Genomic DNA, 21272 nt, shown 5'->3' with positions numbered 1-21272 from the left:
GATTTAATACCAATTCACGAATAAAATGACCTCTAGCAATCACTGCAGTGGTGGGGGAGAAAGAATCCTAAGAATTAGGGCAAAATGCAGCACAATTCACTTCTGGCTCTTAGATATCTGAGCAGCTCAGGAAGTAGCTTGGCTTAGTCACCATCCATACCTAAAGCTGTTCCTCAGCTGATTTCCTGCATTTGTGGTCTGGATGCTTGACACACTCGTGGCTGGCAAGCCCACTGCTCCAGGAAACCCAGCTGGCTTGCTTCACTCCTCTCCCGGGCCCAGTGAGGCCACTCTGATGCTGACACTGGTCTCCCTCTCTGCACGTGGCAGAAGGTGAAGGAGAGAACATGAGAGTCCAGTCGAGTATCACCCACCGGCTGAGAGGCACAGTGACCCTGGGAGGTGTCCAGCCAGCCTCCAGGCTGAGGGAAACAGGCACGTATCCTAGCAAAGGGGCAGCTCTCTGGAAAAGCAGCACAGAGAGCAATCAAGGGCCCCCACTGGATCAGAAAGAGCCTGTGACTCGGGCAGAAACGGTGAGCGTGGCCAAGCGTGCACAGGTTTATTGACCAAACCTCACATTCCAGACAACTTGTGTGACAGACCAAGAAGATCCTCCAGGCCTGTGGCAGCTGAACACAGTTCCTTGGTGAAAGGTTTACTGGAACACGGTGTAGGCAGGACTTATGAGGAGGCCAGCCTGGGAAGAGTCCTACATAGGTCTTCTGAAGAAAACAGTTACACCACCCCTCCCCCAAAAAAGGACCACAATCAAATTAAGAGACCCACTGTGGCTCATGATGAGGAGAGAAGAGTTCTGCAGCAATTGTGGGATGACAGCTGTTCTTTGTGGGGCCAGGCCTGGGCACTCAGGGCCTCAGCTGGCCTACCAGTGAAGGCCTGAGGGTGGTGTCTTCTCATCTTTATTGCTTTCCAGGGAGAAGGGAGGGATCCGGACATCAAAGTGGGAGCCATCAGGTCTCTCAAAGCGGAACGTGCCCCTGTGGGTCACAGAGAAGCTAGTTTAGAAGGAGTCAGGGCTGAGCCCTCCTGAGGATCTGGATGGGCCCATGCCCTCAGCCCCAGAACCAGAGGATGAGGCCGGCCTGGGCTCTCTTCGTTGAGCTCATGAAGGGATGACTGGTCCAGAGACCCGAGAGCCTGTCTTGTCCCCACATAAAAAGAAGAAACAGCTGTCCAGACTCTGGCCCTTAGATGCACACTGCATAAGCTACCCAACTGTACTTTCAGGTTAAAGAGTGAAATACCAGGGAAAAAAAAACCCAACTACATGAGCAACTCTGCCGCATCAAATCACCAGACCTCTGGCCTAAGTCTTCAGTCCACAAATCATAGGGAACTGGGGAAAAGGCAGTAATAAAAAATCAGACAAGGCCGGGCGCGGTGGCTCACGCCTGTAATCCTAGCACTCTGGGAGGCCGAGGTGGGCGGATTGTTTGAGCTCAGGAGTTCGAGACCACCCTGAGCAAGAGCGAGACCCCGTCTCTACCAAAAATAGAAAGAAATTAATTGGACAGCTAAAAATATATAGAAAAAATTAGCCAGGCATGGTGGCGCATGCCTGTAGTCCCAGCTACCCGGGAGGCTGAGGCAAGAGGATCGCTTGAGCCCAGGAGTTTGAGGTTGCTGTGAGCTAGGATGATGCCACGGCACTCTAGCCCGGGCAACAGCGCGAGACTCTGTCTCAAAAAAAAAAAAAAAAAAATCAGACAAGCCCCACACAGTGAATAGCAGATAAGGCTCCATCTCAGGACTTAACTAGGCCCAGCGTTAACTGCCACCCATGAGCTTGCTATGAGCTCTCACTTTTTTGCCCTGCAGCCTGTGTCTGTGGAATCAAGTGGCCCCTGCCACAGCACACGCTCACTTACCACATGTGCCCACTGGAAGCTTGCAGGGAGACATGGCTGCTGTACTGGAACGCGGGCTGCTCCTTGGATAATACTGGTTCCTGTGAGGATTCAGGCAAAATGGCTCAGGCCAAGCCTCAGGGACATGGTCCCTGCAAGCTGGGGCCACACGCTGACTGCCAGTTCATCAGAACTGGCTGCCCCCTCACCCCAGTCACCACGCTGCAGGCACTGCCACAACTGCCTGCCAGTACCTGTGCCCACAGCATGGCCATTGGCGTGGGCCCTTCATCCTGACTGGGAAAGAATCTCAGACTGAATGTCTGAGGGCACCACAGAAAGACGCTGGACACAGGAGCTACTCCATAAATACCCTTCACAGCGTCCATTCACGAGCGCTAAGTGCCAGGCACCGTGGCAGGCACACTGCAAACCTTTGCCGATTTAATTCTCCTAGCCATCATAAGGCAATAGGTGTGCTCATTTTAGCAGTAAGAAACCTAGATTTTGGTTAAATAACTTGCCCAAAGTTATGCAGTTATAACACATCCAGAATTTGAAGCCAGACTATCTAATTCCAAAGCACTGTTATTACTTTGCCATCCTGCTTCCCCAAGTCCCTGCTGACTTGGACAAATGCTTGTTGAATGTGGCCTGGGGCACCAATACCACATGTGACTTTAGTTCTCAGGAGGCAGCATGGGGTAGGCAGGGAATATAAAAGCTCTTCAGGCCCAGCAAAGGATGTACACATGTAAAATGAGCCAGAAGCAAGACCATGGGGAGTGGTGGGAGATGCATGCCCCACCTAAGGGCACTCAAATTCAGGTTTTTAAGACATTATGCCACTCAACAAAAACTACGAAAACTTGGGATTTCAGACTCACTAGGGTTTAAATCTAGGCCGCGCCAATACTAGCTGTGGGACCACATGTTAGTATTTAACCTCTCAGTGTAATTCTCTCCATCTGTGAAATGGGTTGTTGTAGGATCTCTAATCCAAAGCAACCCAATGTGTTCACAGAGTGAGCCTCTGTCTGTAGTCACACAGGAAGAGGAAAGCATGCGCCAAGCCCCCAGGCCTGCTGGGCAGGACCAGAAACCGGGCATTAGTGGCCCAGTGATGCTCACCCTGCCCACCACCCCTCGGCCTCGCACTGTCTCCAAGGTGCCAGAGAGACTGAATATCCTCCAGTGCCGCTCCCGGAGCTGTACCACATCACTGTCGAGGTTCTCCAAGCGGATACAGTAGCGCCACTGCAGTGGTGTGGAGGAGAGAGTAGTGTTTAAGAAAGAACAGACCTTGGGCCAGCCACCCCGAACTCTGTGCAGAGAGAAAGGCACCGAAGGCTGACACCCGCACTGCACAGGCTCCACCCCGCCAGCAGGTAAGCTCCCTCACCTCCAGCCTGACCCCCAGGCACACCTCCTGAGCTCCCCTCTCCCCTGAGGGAGACACTCACCCAGTAGACATGGGAATTCTGGGCTTCCTGGGGAAAAAACACAAAGATTTAAGTCCCAGAGGGCAAGACCAAGTCTGTTCCAATCAACATCTCTCCAGTGGAGTAGACGTATTCCAGGAAGGCTGCAGAGACAGAGTATCTGTGGGACGAGGACGACGACTGAGCTGTGGCCCCCAAGCCCACAGGGGGGCAGGCTGCCATGTCCATTCCCTTCTCCTCATCCTGTCAAGATCGCCGGCAGAGCTGGATGCCCAGAAAATCAGCTACAGGGGGCTCTTACGTTTCTCATCACCCTCCTCACCAGCCCCGCCCATCCTCCCCTGTCCTCCCCTCACCCCCCTTTCCAGCAGTATTTTATGTTGGTCTGCCTGACTACCATGAGCTCCTGGAAGGCAGGGACAGTGCTTCATTTATATTTGTACCCCCAGAACCTAGCTTACAGCCAGACAAGAAACAACTCAATAAACATTTGACTAATGCACAAAGTGTGAAGGTCAGCCTACAATGATTAAACAAGTATGTGTATATTCTTCATAAACATGGCTCCCTTTGAGCCACAGGGAAGAAGACTCAGCATGGAGGACTCCTTCCTAGGACTGTGGGTTTCCTTGCTCTAGGTCTTGGTGTCAGCCATTGCCAAGGGGCTACTCAGCACCACCCAACACATGCAGCTCTTGGGAGCAGAACCATAGGGACAAGATTTAAATTTAGAACCCTCCCTCTCCCAGCAGTCACACTGGAGACAGCACACAGAAACTGGGGCCTAGCCCCATGGGAAGGGGCCCAGGCTGGGCACATACTCTCATGCCCATGTAGAAGGGGATGACAGTGACACGGATGTTCTCGGTTGTTTCCCGGTGGACATCAGAGAGTTCTAGCCAGGGATGATTCTTCTCTTGCCAGGCCCGTAGCGTCTCCCGAGCCACAAAAGGGGGTGCTAGGGCAAGAAACAACTGATCAGGCCAGGCTAGAGTGCGGGGTGTTGCACCCACTCTCCAACTGCCCTTCCTAGAAAACCCTTCCCAGTGGTGGCCCAGGTGAACAGGACGCCCACTTGTGAAACAAAGTACAGGCTGGAAAAAGGCACAGAAATGCTGCCAAGAATCAGTCCTGAGGAGGCACGAGCAGTGTGATATGGGAAGAGAACTGGTCTGGGAGTTAAGAGCCCTGGTTTCCAGACCTCGCTCTGCTACCAGCAACCTTGAGTAACTTCTCAATATCCCTGAGCCTCATTCTCCATATCTGTAAGGAGATAATAGCCATCTACCTGACAGGCCTATTGGGAGGTTGAAAGGGATGTGGAAATAGAGCTTTGGAATTATTTCTGTGATACTCTCTTTGAAGAAAGGGCCCTTCCATTCCAGCTTCCCTTCTTAAAAGAGATTACCTTTTGTCTGGTCATACAGAAGAAATCTTTCAAAGAGTTCATGTTGGATGGGAACCTGATCAGTGGAGGTGTAGGGGAGGATGTCTTCATGGCTGACATAGTCCAGGCCTGGCACACAGAGGCAAAGAGACAGTGAAACTCACACAGGAAAAGAGAGACACAGGGCTAAAAAGAAACATTTCCTGGCCTTGTCCCAGTGTGGGATAACCCCAGCACTATACCTCTCAGCATCATAATCCCTTCCAACAGTTGACAGGACATCAGAATCCTCTCCCAGAGACACAGTAGACCCCTTCTCAACAGGTACCATGCAGATGCTAACTACTCACCCGGGATGGCATAGAGGGCCCGGCTGTCATCGTGGTTGGCCAAGAAGGTCACAGCTTCTGTCTGAGATCTCTGAGACTAAGGCAAGAAGTGAATCAAGGGCTTTCTTGGCCACTGTGCAAGGTCTTGGGGCCCAGGGCTGATGTGGGCTCTGTTTGACCCTTTCCCTCCCTTTGTCCCCATCGGGGTACAGGCCTCTTCCATGGAGAGGTCCCCCAGGCCCAGCCATCTTGCTTACTTACTATATGTGGGCAGTCACGGGCATCAATCAGCACCTGATAGTAAGTGTGAGTTTTGCCTTTCACCTCCTTAGAGCCATGGCCAGCAGGGTTCTCTACTCTGTGGGATGGGAGGAGAAGGCCAAGATCACCCCAAGAGAAATGGAGACTGTGCCACACTGAGCTCCCTGCATCTCCTCATCTAAACAGGCTGGTCCCTGATCTGAAGGGGCTTTAGCACTGCTGGGCATCTGCTCAGCAGCACCCTAGATAGGGGCAAACAGTGGCACATGGAGGAACTATGGTACACAGTCATCACTTGTCTTACTCTCCAGATGCCTCTTAAAAGAAGGGCACCAACTTGAGAAAATCAAATTGTCAGTCCCCAGGGCCCAGACAACCCTCCACTTCTTACACCCCAGGGGCTACGTGTGACCATTTAATAGAGCTGGACCTTTTAATGTACTCTAGTGATGATGTGAGATTACGGGAAAGATTCCAATTGAACATGAAAAAATCAAAGACTGGTCCCCCAAATGCCCTCTGGGGTATTTATAATGAAAACTGAGAGTAGCTTGGAAGAGCATTCTCGGGGGGGCCTCAAGGGACCCTCTGGCTTAAGATTGTCCCTGGCACTCAGCACTTTTGTCTACATGAGTTTTAGTGCCAGAGAAGTACTCTGGAGCTGTTTCCAAGGCCCAGGAGGGTGCTGTCTTCACCCCTGGGACCCTAATTATGTATGTCTACCATGAGTAAGGCCTCCTCCTAAGGATACTACAAGGCACAATGCCAGGGAAACTTACTTTTCCGGAGCTGCAGAAGCCACATCCCGATCATACAGTCTGGCCTGCCAGGGAAACAGGACGACACCTCGGTAGCCAAAAACACTATGAAGGAAAAGCTGGGAGGAAAGAGAAGCCTCGGTGAGTCCGCAGTACAGCAATTCCACCCAAGTGAGGCCCAGACTACAAAGCAGCTCCAGTGGAGGTATCTCCAGCAAAAGATCTTGCCGCCTTTTCCCACGAACTCTGTGATCAACCCAGGCCAGCTCTGGAACACTCTTATTCCTTCTTTAGCTGGCTGACTCTACTCATCCGTTAGGTCAAAGCTTAGGCCTCAGGAAGCATTCCTGTTTGTTTAATTTTCAGACAGAGTCTCATTCTGTTGCCCAGGCAAGTGCCGTGGTATCAACCTAGCTCACAGCAACCTCAAAATCCTGAGCTCAAGCGATCCCCCTGCCTCAGCCTCCCAGTATGCTAGGATTACAGGTGTGAGCCACCACGCTTGGCCTCAGGAAGTCTTCCTTGACCTTCCCTTCACCTAGCACAGTGTAGAGCCATCGACGATTTACATATGATTAATTCTTTTCTAGACTGTAAACTCCATGAAGGCAGGAATCATGTCTACCTTGCTTTCTGATTTAACCCTAACGCATAGTGCCTGGTCCATTGTAGGCATACCAAAAAAACGTTGACTAAACAAAAAGTCTTCCTTACCTACCAGGGCCCTAAATCTATTCCAGTGGACTGAGAACAAAGCTGATATAGAAAAAGAGCCTCACACCCAGAGCTTACCACATTGTAATCAGTTTTATTATGACAAAGCATCAAAGGTTTACTTTTCTGAAAGCTTCCTCCACTGGCTTCCCACCATCCACTATGTTAAAGGAATCCTAACTCTCAGCAACCTGGCTCTCTCTTCACTATAGTCCAAACCATCCCTGTCCACGCTAATTTGGAGAGAACCCACTGACACATTAAATGTGTTCAAATCTAGGAAAAAAGAAACTCCATCTTTAAAAATGTGTGAATCTGGTCAGGCACCAAACATCAAAGTGGAATGAATGGAAAACCATACCATTCAGACCTGTGATGAAGTCTGAAGCAGAGTACTCCATGAAAATGAAAGATGACCCAGCCCAATACTCACCTGCCCAGTCTCATATTTTCCATTCTGTTTTGGCACCTCAAACACACCAACTGTCTCCAACACTTTGCCCTCTGGTCGGTTTCTAAATAGGAAGGAAAAGAACAAGCAACTGAAAAGCTGAGAAGGTAATAATGGTACTTATCCATCAGAATAAGCTACTAGGATCCTGAGGGGCCAGGGCAATGACAGCAGAGAAGGGTTGGGGTGGTAGGGCCAGCTGGAGCAGATAGGGGTCCTGCCAGGCTACCACACCACAGAGCTGCTGCTTCTCCTCCTCCTTGGTGAAAACCTCCCCAGTCTCCCAGTGTTAGATATGACTGCTCCCAGATCACCTTCTTCTCTCTTCACTCAGCATTTCTCATATCACGCCCTCTCACCCTGCTTAAATGTACCCCTTGCCCGTTTCTTCCCTAACCCACCCTCCTGACCTCCCACAGCATTTTAACTATCCTGCCCACTTTGCATTTCAGTTGTGTGTGTCCATGTCTTATCTCCATTAGAGACTGTAAGTTCCCTGGGAGCAATGTCTGTGTCTGATTAGCCTGTGCTGCCCCTCATAGCCTAATATATGAGAGGTGCTCAAAAAATATTTGTCCTGTATTATAATTCCACATCCATCTCCCCCTCTACAATATAGTCCTTACACTACCCTTGAAGGACTTAATCATCTCTAGATTTCTTCCTGTACTCCCCTACATTGTACCTAGTAGTCTCTTAATATAGTTTTTGTTAAGATTTACATCCACTTTCACAGGGGTCTTAAATTGCAAGTAGCTATCATCTCTCCCCAGTATCAGTGTCTAATCTCGGCCACTAAAAGGTCAGCTCTGTCAGTTCTCTCTCTGAACAGGGCTGCTCCTTCTAGGGGCCCTTCAAAGAAAAGTTATTTTTAGTGTTTTGGAGATGTGAACTTCATGCTGCCTCCCACTGATGCACCGGCCCCAATTTGATCTGCTTGTCCCATCCACAGAGACACTGTTCACACCAACCCCGTGGCCTCGAATTCCCTTCCCCAAGTCATATAAAGAAAACCGGTGTCCCCAAGGTCACACTGAAACCTGGGACCCATGAGCACCCACCTTCAAGAGTGTTGTTTCCCACCTTTAGCATCTTTCTGAGGGAGGCTTTGACCCAACCCATAGGCTGAGGGTTTAAGTCAAAAGGACTAGTTTTGAATTAAAAGACTGTGCACTGACAGCGGTGCTGGAGACCCCAGCCAGGGAGGTAGGATTCGTTCGGAGAGGATTACTGGAGCCCCTCAGAGCCAGTCCTGCACAACCAGGGCTCTAGGCCGCGCTCCCTTCCTTGCTCCTGGCACACGTCCCGGGCAGCGCAGGTCGGCTCCCTGCTCGGGCAGGACCCTCTCCCGCGTCTAACTTCAGTCACCCTCAGCCGGCCCAGCCTCCTGGCCTCCTACTGGCCGGGAATCACGCTCCCTGGGCTCCAGGCCCAGCGCCCGCACCCCCTCGCTCCGTCCCTCACCGGGACGAGAGGTGCCTCCGCGTCGTCGTGGTCACCGCTGGCGGGAAGACCCCGACTCCACCCGCTGCACAGAGCGGCCTCAGCCCCCGGGCCCCGGTCAATGACCGGGACCACCAGCGGCTGCCCACGGCCAGGGCCCGCCGGGCTGCACAGCCAGCCATGTCCCGCCCCGAGCGCCTGCTCGGCTGCTGACACAGGGCCCGACCCGCGGCCGGGTGGCGTTCCGCCCCCGCCCCACACTGCCCCGCGCCGCGTCCCCGCCCCCTTGGCTCGCTGCCCAACCTCGCCCCGCCCCGTCAGCGCCTAGCTACTTCCGGCGCACGGCGGGCGGAAGTCACCTGACCGTAGAGTCGGCTAGATATGGCGTCTTCTTTGGTAGCCGGCGAGCGACTGGTGCGCGCTCTAGGCCCGGGCGGGGAGCTGGAGCCAGAGCAGCTCCCCCGAAACTTGCGGGCCGAGCTTGAGGCCGCGCTGGGGAAGAAGCACGCGGGAGGTGACAGCTCCAGCAGCTCCAGCGGCTCCCAACGCTTGGTTTCCTTCCGTCTCATCCGGGATCTACATCAGCACCTGAGAGAAAGGGGTGAGCCCCAATCTCCAGTACAGGATCGCCACTTGTTTCCGGATCTGCTACCTCCTGAAGTCTTTTTCTGTCACTCTCCTCCCGCGGAGCACTCATCTAGCCAACCCAAGAGTTACTTCATAAACCCTGGGCCACCCAGTCTCTTCTTAACTCCCACTGGAATTCCTCTTGGGTGACAAATTTTACTTAACGCTGTTTCGGCTCTCTGGAGAGTCTCGTCCTCACTTTCAGACACACCTAGGCCCACCTGACCCTTCAAGAAGCTCAGGTTCTAACTCAATACCATCTAACAGGTTCAGTTTCTTCCTTTTTTGTCACATTAGGAACCAACTTAGCATAGTTAGCTTGACCTTTTGGAAATCTGGATTTCTTTCTATCTCAAAAACAAGAGTGGTAAAATCTAGTATCTTCTTCTTCTTCTTTTTTTTTTTTTTTAGATAGGATGACGAAAGCTTTGTCGAAAGATCTGGACTGGGAGTAGCATCAGCGTTCTAGTCCTAGCTCTATCACTAACTCCCCTTGAGGGAGTCATTTCTCCTCCCTGGGTCTCAGTTCCCTTATGTGCAAAGGGAAGGAATAGGACAAACTGGCATGTAAGGTCTTTCGCCGGAATTAACATAGCCTAGCCAGAAGTGCAAAGGGTAGACTGCTCAACTGTTAGAACTAAAAGGATGTTGGAAAGAGATCACCTAGTACAGTGTCCCCTGAGTATTTAACATCACTATGACCTAAACCTATTTAGGGCAACACTCTTGTGGCCACAGAAATAATCTCATCCAAAGGCAAATGTAAATGGCTTGTGTGTTGTAACATGGGAAGGATAATATAGAGCTGATAGCTAAAGTCAGCTGTACAGCACTAGGAGATACTTATGTGGAATTATCTTAAATTCTTCCTAATTGAAAATGATCCTGGAGATGGACTGGTACAGAGATGGCTATGTTTTATTTTGGTAGAAAGAAGGGCTAGACCCTTCTCTGATCTTTTTTTTTTTTTTTTGAGACAGAGTCTCACTGTGTTGGGCTAGAGTGAGTGCCGTGGCGTCAGCCTAGCTCACAGCAACCTCAAACTCCTGGGCTCAAGCAATCCTTCTGCCTCAGCCTCCCGAGTAGCTGGGACTACAGGCATGCACCACCATGCCCGGCTAATTTTTTGTATACATATATATTTTTAGTTGTCCAGATCATTTCTTTCTGTTTTTTAGTAGAGACAAGGTCTCGCTCTTACTCAGGCTGGTCTCAAACTCCTGACCTTGAGCGATCCACCCGCCTTGGCCCCTTCTCTGATCTTAACTGTTCAACCTCAGCTCTATGCATGACTATGTTTGTGGAAACTTTTTCTTCTCAGATTCCACTCTATACCTTCATGAGCTCCTGGAAGGCAGTGAAATCTATTTCCCAGAGGTTGTGAAGCCTCCCCGGGTATGTAAGGGATGTATTTGTGAGAGTGGGTAGTGGTTGAATTAGGCTTATTCATGATACATTGAATGTATGAATCAACTTTTGGGCTTGAAAAATTTGTCTTTTAAATCTTTGGGATCTAGAATGGGAGAACCAGATATTGTCCTCCTCATTGGACAGCTTGGGAAACTGAAATACAAAAAGTTTCTAAAGCAGTATATAAAGGGTATGTGGATCTCCTGGCACCCTTAGCAATGCTTTCCCCCTGGAACCAGTAATTGTGACCTACTTTCTAGCAAGCTGGGAATATCATTCTCCTTTGATTTTTCTGCTTCAGAACCCAGAGCTAGTTGCCCGGCTGGAGAAGATTAAGATACAGCTGGCCAATGAGGAATATAAGCGGATCACCCGCAATGTCACCTGTCAAGTAAGTGCCTGTTCTTGAATACATGGATTGAGTAGCCCCTGAAAGCAGGGCCCTGCACTGGAAAGAGGTACAGAGGATAGAAACAACATGGAAATTTGATCTATATACTATGCAGGGACCATAGGAACTCCATGTTGCATACAAACTAAGTATAATTCCCAACCCGTTCACTGAGACTCTGGGCTAAGATGATGACCAATTCTTAAATCATAGAAATGGGGATGAGCCTTGAAGCCTTTCTTCTGTCAGGGCTCCCGACTATTCTCTGGCATGCTTCTGCCCTGCAGCAGGAGAGGAGTAGATGGGTACTAGGCGCCTATGTTCTCTTTCTGAAATGCTTGCTCTGTGGTCCAGAAAAAGTCAAACTGATCCTAAGCAAAAGAATCCCTGGAGGCCGGGCGTGGTGGCTCACGCCTGCAATCCTAGCACTCTGGGAGGCCGAGGCGGGCGGATCGTTTGAGCTCAGGAGTTCGAAACCAGCCTGAGCAAGAGCGAGACCCCGTCTCTACTAAAAATAGAAAGAAATTAATCAGACAACTAAAACTGTATAGAAAAAATTAGCCGGGCATCGTGGCCTGTGCCTGTAGTCCCAGCTCCTACTGAGGCAGATCCTACTGAGGCAGTAGGATCACTTGAGCCCAGGAGTTTGAGGTTGCTGTGAGCTAGGCTAACGCCATGGTGCTCACTCTAGCCAGGGCAACAGAGTGAGACTCTGTCTCAAAAAAAAAAAAAAAAAAAAGAATCCCTGGAGAAGGCAGAGTTAATTTGTTGAGAAATAGAGAGAGCTAAGCCCAGACTGTAAAATGGGTGCTCTCTGGGCTGCTTCCAATCTGAGATCTGCTTTTTCTTTTTCCCAGGATTCAAGGCATGGTGGGACTCTCAGTGACCTGGGAAAGCAAGGTGAGGTACTAGGAAACCAGGCTGCTAAAGCCTCTTTCTGGGGTGGATTATGACACCCCTTCCCACCCAGTGCTCCGGGTCTAAGGCTGAGCTATTCTGGCTTGCTGTTTGAGGGAAACCCAGTTAATAGGGGAGGCAGCCATGAGATAAGAAAGTCTCCTGGAGAATACTGATCTAAAGGTTTCTTCTCTGGGCTCCTCCCCTAAGTGAGATCAGTGAAGGCCCTGGTAATCACCATCTTCAACTTCATTGTCACGGTGGCAGCTGCCTTTGTCTGCACTTACCTTGGAAGCCAGTATATCTTCGCAGAAATGGCCCCGGTGAGTAGGCACTGGGCAGGACAAAGTGCCCCAGGTAGGAGTATTCGTGCGTAAAGGAGGATGAATGTGAATGTGCCTTGCACAGGTTAGGTATTGAACAGATATTTATGCGGTAAACAAGGGGGGCATTTGAGCTTTCCAGCAGTCATAGGGGTGGGTAACAACCCCAAGAAAAGTAAGACCCTCTTTTCTTCCCCTCCCCCAACTTAGGGCCTGGGTTGGGGGGCTAAAGGTGCTGAGGGCTGCAGAGCTGGTGTTGGCCTACATCCCCTAAGCCAGGTTCTCCCCCTTCGCAGCGGGTGCTGGCTGCATTGATCGTCGCCTCAGTGGTGGGTCTGGCCGAGCTGTTTGTCATGGTGCGGGCAATGGAAGGCGAGCTGGGAGAGCTGTAACTGGTGCTTCATCGTCAAAGTCTGGAGAAGGCTTGGGGGCTTCAGGCTCCTGACTGCCTATCACTGACTCTTAGTCAATCCGTCAGTCTGTTTATTCTCAGCTACAGTTAGTCAGAGGACCAGGCCAGGCCACGTGGCATTCCTGTGGTAGAGAGCCCCATCTGTGAATTTCCAGAGAGAGAAGTGGAGGAGATTCAGACAACAATACATCTTTAAAACTAAAAGGACTGGACTATCAGTACCTTCTCCTGAACCTGGTGCCCATCTGCCTTCTCCATTCACTTCTGGGCACTGCTTGGACTGGGGCTTTTCCATCAGAAGTAGATGGAATCCAGGCCTTCCCAGAAGTAGATCACACTGCCTTGAACTTGTCCAAGTACACAGATTAATCACCATCCTTTTCCATACATCTTTGGTCCAGACCTGTAATTGAGATCAGAAGCCTCCAAGAAAGCAGAAAGGATCCCCTTTTTCCAGTTTATGTGGGAGGAGGAAGTGATCAGAGGACAGACATCAAATAAGAGAAAGATGGGTTGGTACAGGATAGTGGAAATGGAAACAAGGCAGCTAACTTTTTGGAAAAGGAAATGGTATTAGGCCCCTTTTCTGGAAGATAAAACCTTATACTGAGAAAGATCCAATGACCAGCTGTGGTCTTTCCTGTGTTAAATGGAGCCAAAGACTGCTGTGTTGTCCTGAAGTCTCTGTAATGTTTAACTTCTGAGAACTTAGGTTAATGGTGTGATGATAGAATCTGTACAATGCACTGTATAATGTAAAAGGGTATCTTCCTTAGTTATTTATTCAATAAATATGTGTTGTATTCAGTGTGTTCTTATTTTAAATCCTGTGACAAATAACAAAATGCAAAGATTTCTATAGTTCTGATAATTATTCAGGGTCTGCTCCTAATGGTAGACTCTGTCATTCTGCTTGTTCACTACATGCGTTCCTGTACTTTGTTGTTTTTTTTTTTCCGCAAAGCACTTTTCTGTTCTTATAAATTTTATACTCATGAGCTCAGTAGACATTTCTTCTACAATGTTTGCCAGTTTCTGTTAGTTGGGAAAAGGTGTCACCTGTGAGAAGAAAAAGTAGGTGGTGTTTTACAGTATTCCTAATAAACTGAACTATTTAAGATTGAGTTAAAAAGCTACACTGAATAAAGCTTTGTGGAAATTCACAGCTGTACTTACCTGTGTCTGCACCCTGTGGGCCAGGGTGCCACATATCCTTAAGCTTCCACATCCCTCAGATACCTGGATTTAAGTTGGAAGACTTCCAAACATTAGGTAAAAAGCAGGCCTCCTCAAACAGACTCTGATCCCAGGACATCTTGCAGTGAAATTGGGGCCATTCCATCCCACTCACCACTTGTTAGGATCCCAACCCCTTGCTCACAAGCCAACAGACTTGTGTGGCGCTGAGCACTTACTGAAAGCTGCTGTATGGGCCAGGCACCGTGCTAGCTTCTGGGGGTAGATAAAATACCTAGTTCCTGCGTAGCGAGTAATGAGGAGGAAATGGCCGCTGTGCAATGTGGGTTTGTCTGCAGGGACAGAGTTAGAGACAGGAACCAAGCAGCCTGTCCTCCAGTTCTCAGCACAGAGAAGGGTGCTTTCTCTTCTCTTAGCCACTTCCTCTCACCATACTGTGCTTTCTCCATTGCACTCTGGGTCCAGGGAGTGCTTGCCAGGAGCTCAGAGGAAAAAGAAGTTTTGGGCCTTCCCAGTTTCTCATGGCTTCCAGTATGGGGAGAGGGAACTAGCATTTATTGAGTTTTTATAAGCTGTCACACACCATGTGAAGTCCTTTCCCTACATTATTTCTTATTCCCAAAACAGGAAACAAGTATCATCCCTACTTTTCAGGCACGTAGTTTCAGAGTTGCCATGGTTACACAGCAGCATGAGGATTTGAATCCAGCACAGACTCTTTGCAAACTCTTTGCTCTTGTCTCCGAAGCAGAGCAGCCCCAGAAGTGGAGGCAAGCAACTAGAATGCCCTGGAATCAGTGGGACCAGGATCAGGGGGTGCCAGCAGAGGCTCCCATCTCCCCAGGGTCTGTCAGTCAGATCCCTAAGCCCTTCGATTAACTGTCCGTCTAATCCTAGCAGAAGCCTGGGTAATACCTCCCACCCAGAATCTGCGTGGAACCTGGCTCTGTTTAGGGATTAGGTGATGGAGATAAATTTCAAAGGCAAACGGCCCACAGCCCCATTCATTTGCAGCACAAAACAATCCAGATTACGGTGCAGAGTTTGGGTTTTATTTGGAGATTAGTTGGTATTACAGATGACGGTGATACCAAAACCCAATCAATGCTGCTGTGCCCCCCTCTACCCCAAATCTGTCAGGTTGTTTGCAGAGCCCCACGTCAGCGCAGCCAATCTGATCATTGTGAAAATTAAATCAACATAAGCCCTGGGCTCCTATTCTTCCTTTATTACTTTAATAGCACTCCCTCTTCAGATCCATAGTTCTGATTCATTTGTCCAGGTGATAGGAAGTCAGGAGAGGGGCCCTGAACCAAGAAAGGGTGGGTCTCCAGCAGCCTAGATTAGGAGCAGCGCTCTCCTCTCCCAGCTCACTTAGCAGTTAGCTAATGGCCTGAAGGACCCTCAAGAGACAGGCGGCGGCCCCTTCCGAGGGAGGAGGTTGTCAGCTAGCGTGAGAAGAACTGGGGACCAGGCCTGGCAGGAGAGGTGGAAAACATGGCCTCCTACCTCATCCTTCTCAAGGTACCTCCTGCCGAGACGATGGGGCCAGGGTGCTGGGCAGCGGGAGCCAAGCCCCAGTCTCTGCACAGGGCCTGCACCTGGGCTGGCCTGGAGGCCAGTGGAAGGGCGAGGTCCCTGAGCTAAACTCCCCTCCCATGGGAGAACTCCCTGCATAAGAGGAGAGGGCAGGGGATCCCCTGCTGATGTGTTCAGTCCTAGGAGGGGAAGGGTGGGCTACAGGAGCCAGAGGAGGGGTCTTGCAAGTTCCAGACCTAGATTAGGCGTGGTCCACATTGGTGACAATGGCTGAAGCATAGATGAGGTCAGACAGGCTGCCCAGTGAGGTCTGGGGAGTAGCTTGCTCCCAGGAGGGGTGGACCCCTAAAGCCTCAGCCGGTCCCCATGGGGCTGTGACTTTAGCCACCACCCAGCCTTGCCCTGGACCCAAGCTAGGAGCTGGACAAGAGGCATGTCGACACACTGAGGCAGGCTGAGGTGTGCCAGGGGAGGGTGGTGGCTGCCCCAATGCTCGGTGCTCCCAGGGCTGCTGGAGGGTGTCTGGAAGAGAACGGGAGCCCTGAGGGGGTTCAGGCCTGGGGCTTAGACCTCCTGGCTTCCTGTTCTTGATTCTCTTGGCGCGGCGATTCTGGAACCACACCTGCTAGGGAAGGAGAAGGGGTCTGTTCTGGTTCCAGCACCCCGTCCACCCTGGGGCAGGGAAAATAGAACCTGAAGACAGGTTACCCACAGAGAAGGGGCTGTCACGCCAGAAGCTGGCTGAGAGTACCCCTACCCGGAGCGGGGGTCACAGCTCACCTGTATCTTGGCCTCAGGAAGGTGGGTGAGCTGGGCCAGGCGCTCACGGGTGCCGATGTCGGGGTAGGGCCGTGCTGCAAACGCCCTCTCCAGCTCCAGCAGCTGCCCCCTGCTGAAAGTGGTCCGCTTTCTCCGGTGGGGACCCAACCCACTGGCACGGCCTGCAAGCCGGGGTGGGGGTCAAGCCAGGACTCCCTGCAACAGCCTCCCCCTAGCCTCAAAGCCCTCCACGGACCATGAAGCCCCCTGCTCCCAGACCTCTTCCACCTTCCCCCACCCATCTGCCCCACATCCTCACCCTGCCCACCCTTTGCCCATCAGGTCACCTGCTGGGGATGCATCCACAGGGCTGGCCATAGAGCTGGCAGAGGGTGAGGAGCCAGAGGGCCATGCCAGGGCTGTGCCCACACCAGACCTCTCCATTTGGAGTTTATCCTGCTCAGGGTGTCTGGCCCTGCCTCAGGAGGGGAGAGGTTTAGAGTCCAGCATGAGCAGGGTAGAGAAGTCCCAGGGGAAGGACGGGAGGCCAGGGGCAGGGTTGGGGCTTGTGGAGGTATGGACAGGGCAAGTTTTGTGGCCCCTGCCCCTCCAGGGCTTCACAAAAGCAGCTGGTCCCAGCCTCCCTCCTCAAACCTCAAACTCTCACAGTCTGTACCTGAAATCCTGCACTTCATGAAAATCCCCCCAGGGCTCCTTCCAGGAAGCCAAAGAGAACCATCTCCCCAGTGCTCCCAGGGTGTCAGCTGCCCCTTCTGGAGCCCTTAGTGCGCTGGTCCTGGCTGTCTTCAGGGGAGAGTGGGTGGCATCCTATCCCACAGCTGAGGACTGGGCTAGTGAAGCTGGGCAGGACGAGGAGGATAGGGTGACAGTGGGAGGAGCGGGAGCCACCTGCTTTCAGCAGGGCTGGGAACAGATGTCACCGCCAGATCACCCTGGGGTCTGCTTTAGAGCTGTGTCTGCGTCTAACCCCCTCTCTCTCTGGCCCCTTGAGAGCCCAGATGGGCTTCCTGGAGTCCAGAAGCCGGGAACCAGAGAAGGCTCCATAGGCACGATTGAGGGGTTCTAAGAAAAATGTTTATTTTTACAATGTTCTCTTCTCTGGACGTCTTCTAGGCCACTTTTCTAAGAGAAGGGGGTACATTCAAATTTCCTTTCAGTTTCTGACCTTCCCTATGTCGTCTGACCTCACTGTCCCCCACCCCAGACCCTAGGCAGAGGGCTCAAAGAAAGGCCCACCCTAGAGGTGGTTTGGGAGGGCACAGTCACCGCTTCCCCCGGTGCTCAGGAGCCTGAGCTAAGTGGATTTCAGACTCAGGATGAGCAAAAGGCTGGGATAGGACCCACCACCTCTCGCTCTTTCTCTACCTTCCAAGACCCTAGTCCACTCCAAGGGGCAAAGCAAGCATCGCTCAGGGAGGTAACTTCTGTCGTTGTTGGAGGGGCTCAAATGCTTGCTTAGTTGCTGGTGGGTTGTTGGGGGCTACTTGGATCAGGAGGAAGGGTAGCTCTCATGAGGTCCTCCTAGCCCATAGGGCCTGACCCAACATGGGCTGAGTACAGTGAGGCTCTCCCATGCCACACCGACCTACCCAGACAGCCCAGCTCCCCCTGCTCCACCCACACGGGACTCTGTCCACCCCGGTCAGGACAGTAGTCTTTTTTTTTTCTTTTTCTTTCTCACATCAGATATGGGTGCTGATACCCTAACAAGGCTTGAGGGAGGCACATCTCACATGTGAGTGTGAAAACCCAATCATCACCCTTATGAACTACAAAAAGATCAAGACACTAGTCTTAAACTGTGGGCCAAGGGACCTTTATTGGGCTGGGAGAAAGAAGTTGAAGGGGAAGCTATGGAGGGCCCAGCTGGGTGGGCTCCACTCCTACTCGTGGCCAGGAGCTGGGCAGCCCAGCCAGTACTGGGCGATGGAGCGTGGGTAGGGAGGGTTCACAGTGTCCACTCGCCGCGTGCGAAGGTTGACCCGGTAGTACTTGTCTGGAAGAGAGGACGGGAGAAGGTGTGTAAGATCCAGCCTGGCCCTGCCCCTGCCTGCCTGAAGGAAAAACACCTGGGTCTCTCCCAGAAGGGAAAGTGAACATCCACGACACAGCTAAGGACTCCTGGCCTTCTGGAGTCACCAACCGCAGGCTGTGTTTAGCCTGTGGGGACCAGGAACAGCAGAGAAGTCCCAGGCTAGACCACCTTCAGGGTGGCAGGGGCTCCCACCTCCCGAGAAGAAGAAGACGCTCTGGATGGGCTCGCAGGTGGCGGGCACAAGCCAGTCCATCCCGTAGTCATCGTAGTTGGAGGTGCCCAGCCCGCTCTCCTCACTGGAGAACCAGGACAGCAGGGCTGAACGGGACGCCCGGCGGGAGTTCTGGCCACGGCCGCGACTGCGGCTGCGGTGTGAACCGTAGCGTTTGCGGCTTCGACGCCTAGCCTTTTGTTTCTTGGCCCAGGAGGAGCGGAGTGGGGAGCCTGAGATGTAGATGTGGCCAGCCATGGCCGCGTCCACTTGCCCAGGCACACCGTGCCAGTCCCGGCTGATGAACTGGGGTTGTCTGGTACCACCTGTGACAAGGAAGGGGTTAACGGGGGGTACCTTGAGGGCCTGTACCCTGGCCCCTCCATCAGGGCCTTTAGAGTTCATCGGTTGCACCCAGCACCCAGGCCTCTGACTCCCTGTCCAGTGCTCTTTCCCCACGCTCCCTCCACCATATCCCTGGTGTCCCCACCCCACCCCTCAGGCCTCCCCTGACCCCTCAGCCACAGTCCCTCCCTCTGCTGGCTGTGCCCTTGGCTGTGCTAGACAAAGTCCAAGGTGTGGGGTCCAGGTGGAGCCCTGCCTCCCCCAAAGGTCAACAGAAGCAAAGTCTGGCCTGAGCAAACAGCGCTTGATCGATAGCACCGCAATCACAGCCCCCTCCAGCCAGCCCAGGCCTACCCCTACCCGGGGCACTCCAGCCCTCTTGCCCTCCCTCCATACCGGAGGGTCTGCCCCAGAAGAGAAGCTCAAAGATGTCCTCCCAGCTGTCCCGCTGCAGCAAGGCAAAGTGCTCAAACACGGCCGACAGGGAGCTGCCTTCACACTCCTCCTGGCTGGGCTGCTGCTGGAACTGGTACTCCCAGTACTGTTTCCCTGGGGAGCAGGGCAGCAGGCATCAGGAGGGGGTCCTCAGCAAGGCTGGAGAACCCAGAGGCTGTCAGGGTGAGGAGCTCCCGGCATAGGGGTGGACACGCGCTGAGGCCTGTCCCCAGTGAGGTGTGGAAGGAAACCAAGACTGCTCGACTCCCTGCCCATCCTCCCGCCCACCCCGAGTACCCTTGAAGAAGTAGACCCGCTCCCGGCCACTGTAGCTGTGCGCAGGGAGGGCAAAGGCTGCATCTACGTTGTCCGGGATGCCACTGAAGCCTTCAGAAATGTTTCGGGGAAAATCAGGGTCCAGGACACCATCCTCGAAGCGCCAGTACTGACTACCCTAAGAGGCAGGGAAGGTGAAAAGGGGCATGGAGACAGCTGGCTGGGCACAGAGGCAGAGTCCCCAGCCAGGTACTGCAAGGCCCCAGCTCCAGCTTTCATGTCCACCCTGGCCCTGGGAACAACAGCTCTCAAACCCTCCCTCGATGCCCCCTGCCCTGCCCCACAGTCCCTGGGCCTGGCACCTTGAAGAGGTAGGTCTTTCCCTGGCAGTTGATGCGGGTGAAGGCGGCATCGATAGGGCCCTCGATGCCCCAGACATCTCGGATGAGCTTGGGATACCCGGGTCTCACTGCCGTTTCATCGAGCTCATAGCAGTACTGCCCTAGAGTGGGGGAGGCTGGTGAGGGAGGGGACGCTCCTAGGGCAGACGTCCGCCCTCAAGACCTGCCCCTGCAGTCACCTCGGAAGGCAAACACGGAACCATTCTTGAGGTCGGTGAAGGCGTCAAAGGGCTTCCCACTGCACACCTCCTCCTCTGCTGGGGACTCAGGGTTCCCTGGATCAAGAGTCTCAGGCATTGGGTTCACCTCCTCAGGCCCGGGGGCCTCTTCTTCAGGGTTCAGAACAGGTGGCTGCTCAGGGGTCCCCCCAGGCTGGGCCTGCACATCCGGCTGTGCCTGGACACTGGAGTTGTCTTTGGTCTCGACAGGGTACTCATAGTCCCGGTACTCATCCTCTGGCAGAGTGAACACATCCCCACGAGTCACTGCAGACAGAGCGGGTGGTGGTGAGTCTCCAGCTGCAAAGGGACCCCAGGACCACCCACCTGGGCTCTGAACATACCTTGGGGCTTGCACTCGGCCACATAGTCGGCGCAGCAGCTCTGGTAGTAAGAGCAGAGCTCGTCACACTGACACTTCTTGTCGGCGTTGAAGCCCTCAGTGCAGCGGCCCTTGCACGACTCTGTGAGGAAGGGGTGTCAGTTGGCACAGCCAACCCCAGGCCACCCTCACTCACCCTGCAGTGTCCCCAAAGGCCACCAACACCATCCTGCACCTTGGTCAGCCAGAACAACCCATCCCAGCAGGGCCAGCACGAGAAGGGGTCCGGGAGGTGCCATGGTGGGTCCTCTAGCTGAGCGCCTGGCAAGCTGGGCTCTGCACTCCCTGAGGTCTCTCCTCTGCAGCCTGAGGCAGGGAGGGAGGGAGGGGCAGAGGCAGGGAGGGAACTAGAGAAGAGGAGGTGTCCTTTCTGCTGCTGTGTTTGCTCAATCCCCAGCCCATCCCCCAGTTCGCGCACTCCAGAGGCTGCTGCTGCAAAGGGTCACATTCCTGGAACCGGGGGCCTTCGAGAGCTGGCAGATAGGACCCTTGCCAAGCTCAGGTCATCAGGTCAGCCAAACGGTGAACAGTGTGGTTGGTCTGGAGGGCAGAAAGAAGGCCCACTCTGTCCCTCACTCACAGCAGCTCTGCCTCTCTGAGCCTTAGTTTTCTTTTCAGTAAAATGGGACTAATAAAACCTTGCTTCATGGGGTGTTAGGCGATTACATGAGCTAGAACAGACAAAATGCCCAGCCCCAGATTCATTCTTCCAGAATGGTTATCGATCCATGATTTGT

The 21272-nt window shown here is 52.8% G+C and overlaps 4 protein-coding genes across 4 annotated transcripts; 1 reads left to right on the top strand and 3 right to left on the bottom strand.

Annotated features, from left to right (window-relative positions):
- Nucleotides 1–543: 543 nt before the first annotated feature.
- Nucleotides 544–8967, bottom strand: POLDIP2 (polymerase (DNA-directed), delta interacting protein 2). The gene is made up of 11 exons (XM_012648287.1): nucleotides 8678–8967; nucleotides 7196–7277; nucleotides 6070–6167; nucleotides 5291–5387; nucleotides 5051–5126; nucleotides 4722–4829; nucleotides 4135–4271; nucleotides 3335–3361; nucleotides 3003–3128; nucleotides 1893–1972; nucleotides 544–1001 (listed from the first exon to the last, which is right to left on the bottom strand). Exons 1-11 carry the CDS (start codon nucleotides 8836–8838, stop codon nucleotides 887–889), a joined length of 1107 nt encoding a protein of 368 aa, XP_012503741.1. The 5' UTR covers nucleotides 8839–8967; the 3' UTR covers nucleotides 544–886.
- A 9-nt stretch (nucleotides 8968–8976) lies between these two features.
- On the top strand, nucleotides 8977–13527 carry TMEM199 (transmembrane protein 199). Its single transcript, XM_012648286.1, has 6 exons — nucleotides 8977–9257; nucleotides 10605–10678; nucleotides 10995–11084; nucleotides 11942–11984; nucleotides 12192–12304; nucleotides 12601–13527. The coding sequence occupies exons 1-6, from the start codon at nucleotides 9038–9040 to the stop codon at nucleotides 12694–12696; spliced, it is 636 nt and encodes a 211-aa protein (XP_012503740.1). The 5' UTR covers nucleotides 8977–9037; the 3' UTR covers nucleotides 12697–13527.
- Nucleotides 13528–15693: 2166 nt separating this feature from the next.
- SEBOX (SEBOX homeobox) lies at nucleotides 15694–16667 on the bottom strand. The gene is made up of 3 exons (XM_012648285.1): nucleotides 16559–16667; nucleotides 16233–16393; nucleotides 15694–16074 (listed from the first exon to the last, which is right to left on the bottom strand). The coding sequence occupies exons 1-3, from the start codon at nucleotides 16653–16655 to the stop codon at nucleotides 15694–15696; spliced, it is 639 nt and encodes a 212-aa protein (XP_012503739.1). The 5' UTR covers nucleotides 16656–16667.
- Nucleotides 16668–18026: 1359 nt separating this feature from the next.
- VTN (vitronectin) lies at nucleotides 18027–20987 on the bottom strand. Its single transcript, XM_012648284.1, has 8 exons — nucleotides 20711–20987; nucleotides 20498–20617; nucleotides 20115–20420; nucleotides 19897–20036; nucleotides 19556–19712; nucleotides 19220–19372; nucleotides 18460–18804; nucleotides 18027–18228 (listed from the first exon to the last, which is right to left on the bottom strand). The coding sequence occupies exons 1-8, from the start codon at nucleotides 20772–20774 to the stop codon at nucleotides 18116–18118; spliced, it is 1398 nt and encodes a 465-aa protein (XP_012503738.1). The 5' UTR covers nucleotides 20775–20987; the 3' UTR covers nucleotides 18027–18115.
- Nucleotides 20988–21272: the final 285 nt, after the last annotated feature.

This window comes from Propithecus coquereli, unplaced genomic scaffold (genome assembly GCF_000956105.1).
Source record: "Propithecus coquereli isolate 6110/MARCELLA unplaced genomic scaffold, Pcoq_1.0 Scaffold281, whole genome shotgun sequence".
Classification (NCBI taxonomy): domain Eukaryota; kingdom Metazoa; phylum Chordata; class Mammalia; order Primates; family Indriidae; genus Propithecus; species Propithecus coquereli.
The sequence above is the reverse complement of the archived record's forward strand: the minus strand, read 5'-3'. Positions and strand labels throughout refer to the sequence as shown.

What these genes read in the sequence shown, in the direction of transcription:
- TMEM199 (XM_012648286.1), top strand. Translation starts at nt 9,038, where the DNA reads ATGGCGTCTTCTTTGGTAGCCGGCGAGCGACTGGTGCGCGCTCTAGGC. An exon ending in TCAGCACCTGAGAGAAAGGG is followed by an intron (nt 9,258 to 10,604) that starts GTGAGCCCCAAT and finishes TTTTCTTCTCAG; the next exon opens with ATTCCACTCTATACCTTCAT. An exon ending in CAGTGACCTGGGAAAGCAAG is followed by an intron (nt 11,985 to 12,191) that starts GTGAGGTACTAG and finishes TCCTCCCCTAAG; the next exon opens with TGAGATCAGTGAAGGCCCTG.
- SEBOX (XM_012648285.1), bottom strand. Translation starts at nt 16,655, where the DNA reads ATGGAGAGGTCTGGTGTGGGCACAGCCCTGGCATGGCCCTCTGGCTCC. An exon ending in TGTGGATGCATCCCCAGCAG is followed by an intron (nt 16,394 to 16,558) that starts GTGACCTGATGG and finishes CCCGGCTTGCAG; the next exon opens with GCCGTGCCAGTGGGTTGGGT. An exon ending in TTCCTGAGGCCAAGATACAG is followed by an intron (nt 16,075 to 16,232) that starts GTGAGCTGTGAC and finishes CTTCCCTAGCAG; the next exon opens with GTGTGGTTCCAGAATCGCCG.
- POLDIP2 (XM_012648287.1), bottom strand. Translation starts at nt 8,838, where the DNA reads ATGGCTGGCTGTGCAGCCCGGCGGGCCCTGGCCGTGGGCAGCCGCTGG. An exon ending in CCCGTGACTGCCCACATATA is followed by an intron (nt 5,127 to 5,290) that starts GTAAGTAAGCAA and finishes TTCTTGCCTTAG; the next exon opens with TCTCAGAGATCTCAGACAGA. An exon ending in AGAATTCCCATGTCTACTGG is followed by an intron (nt 3,129 to 3,334) that starts GTGAGTGTCTCC and finishes ACACCACTGCAG; the next exon opens with TGGCGCTACTGTATCCGCTT.
- VTN (XM_012648284.1), bottom strand. Translation starts at nt 20,774, where the DNA reads ATGGCACCTCCCGGACCCCTTCTCGTGCTGGCCCTGCTGGGATGGGTT. An exon ending in GAAAGACCTACCTCTTCAAG is followed by an intron (nt 19,713 to 19,896) that starts GTGCCAGGCCCA and finishes CCTGCCTCTTAG; the next exon opens with GGTAGTCAGTACTGGCGCTT. An exon ending in CTTCTGGGGCAGACCCTCCG is followed by an intron (nt 18,805 to 19,219) that starts GTATGGAGGGAG and finishes TCCTTGTCACAG; the next exon opens with GTGGTACCAGACAACCCCAG.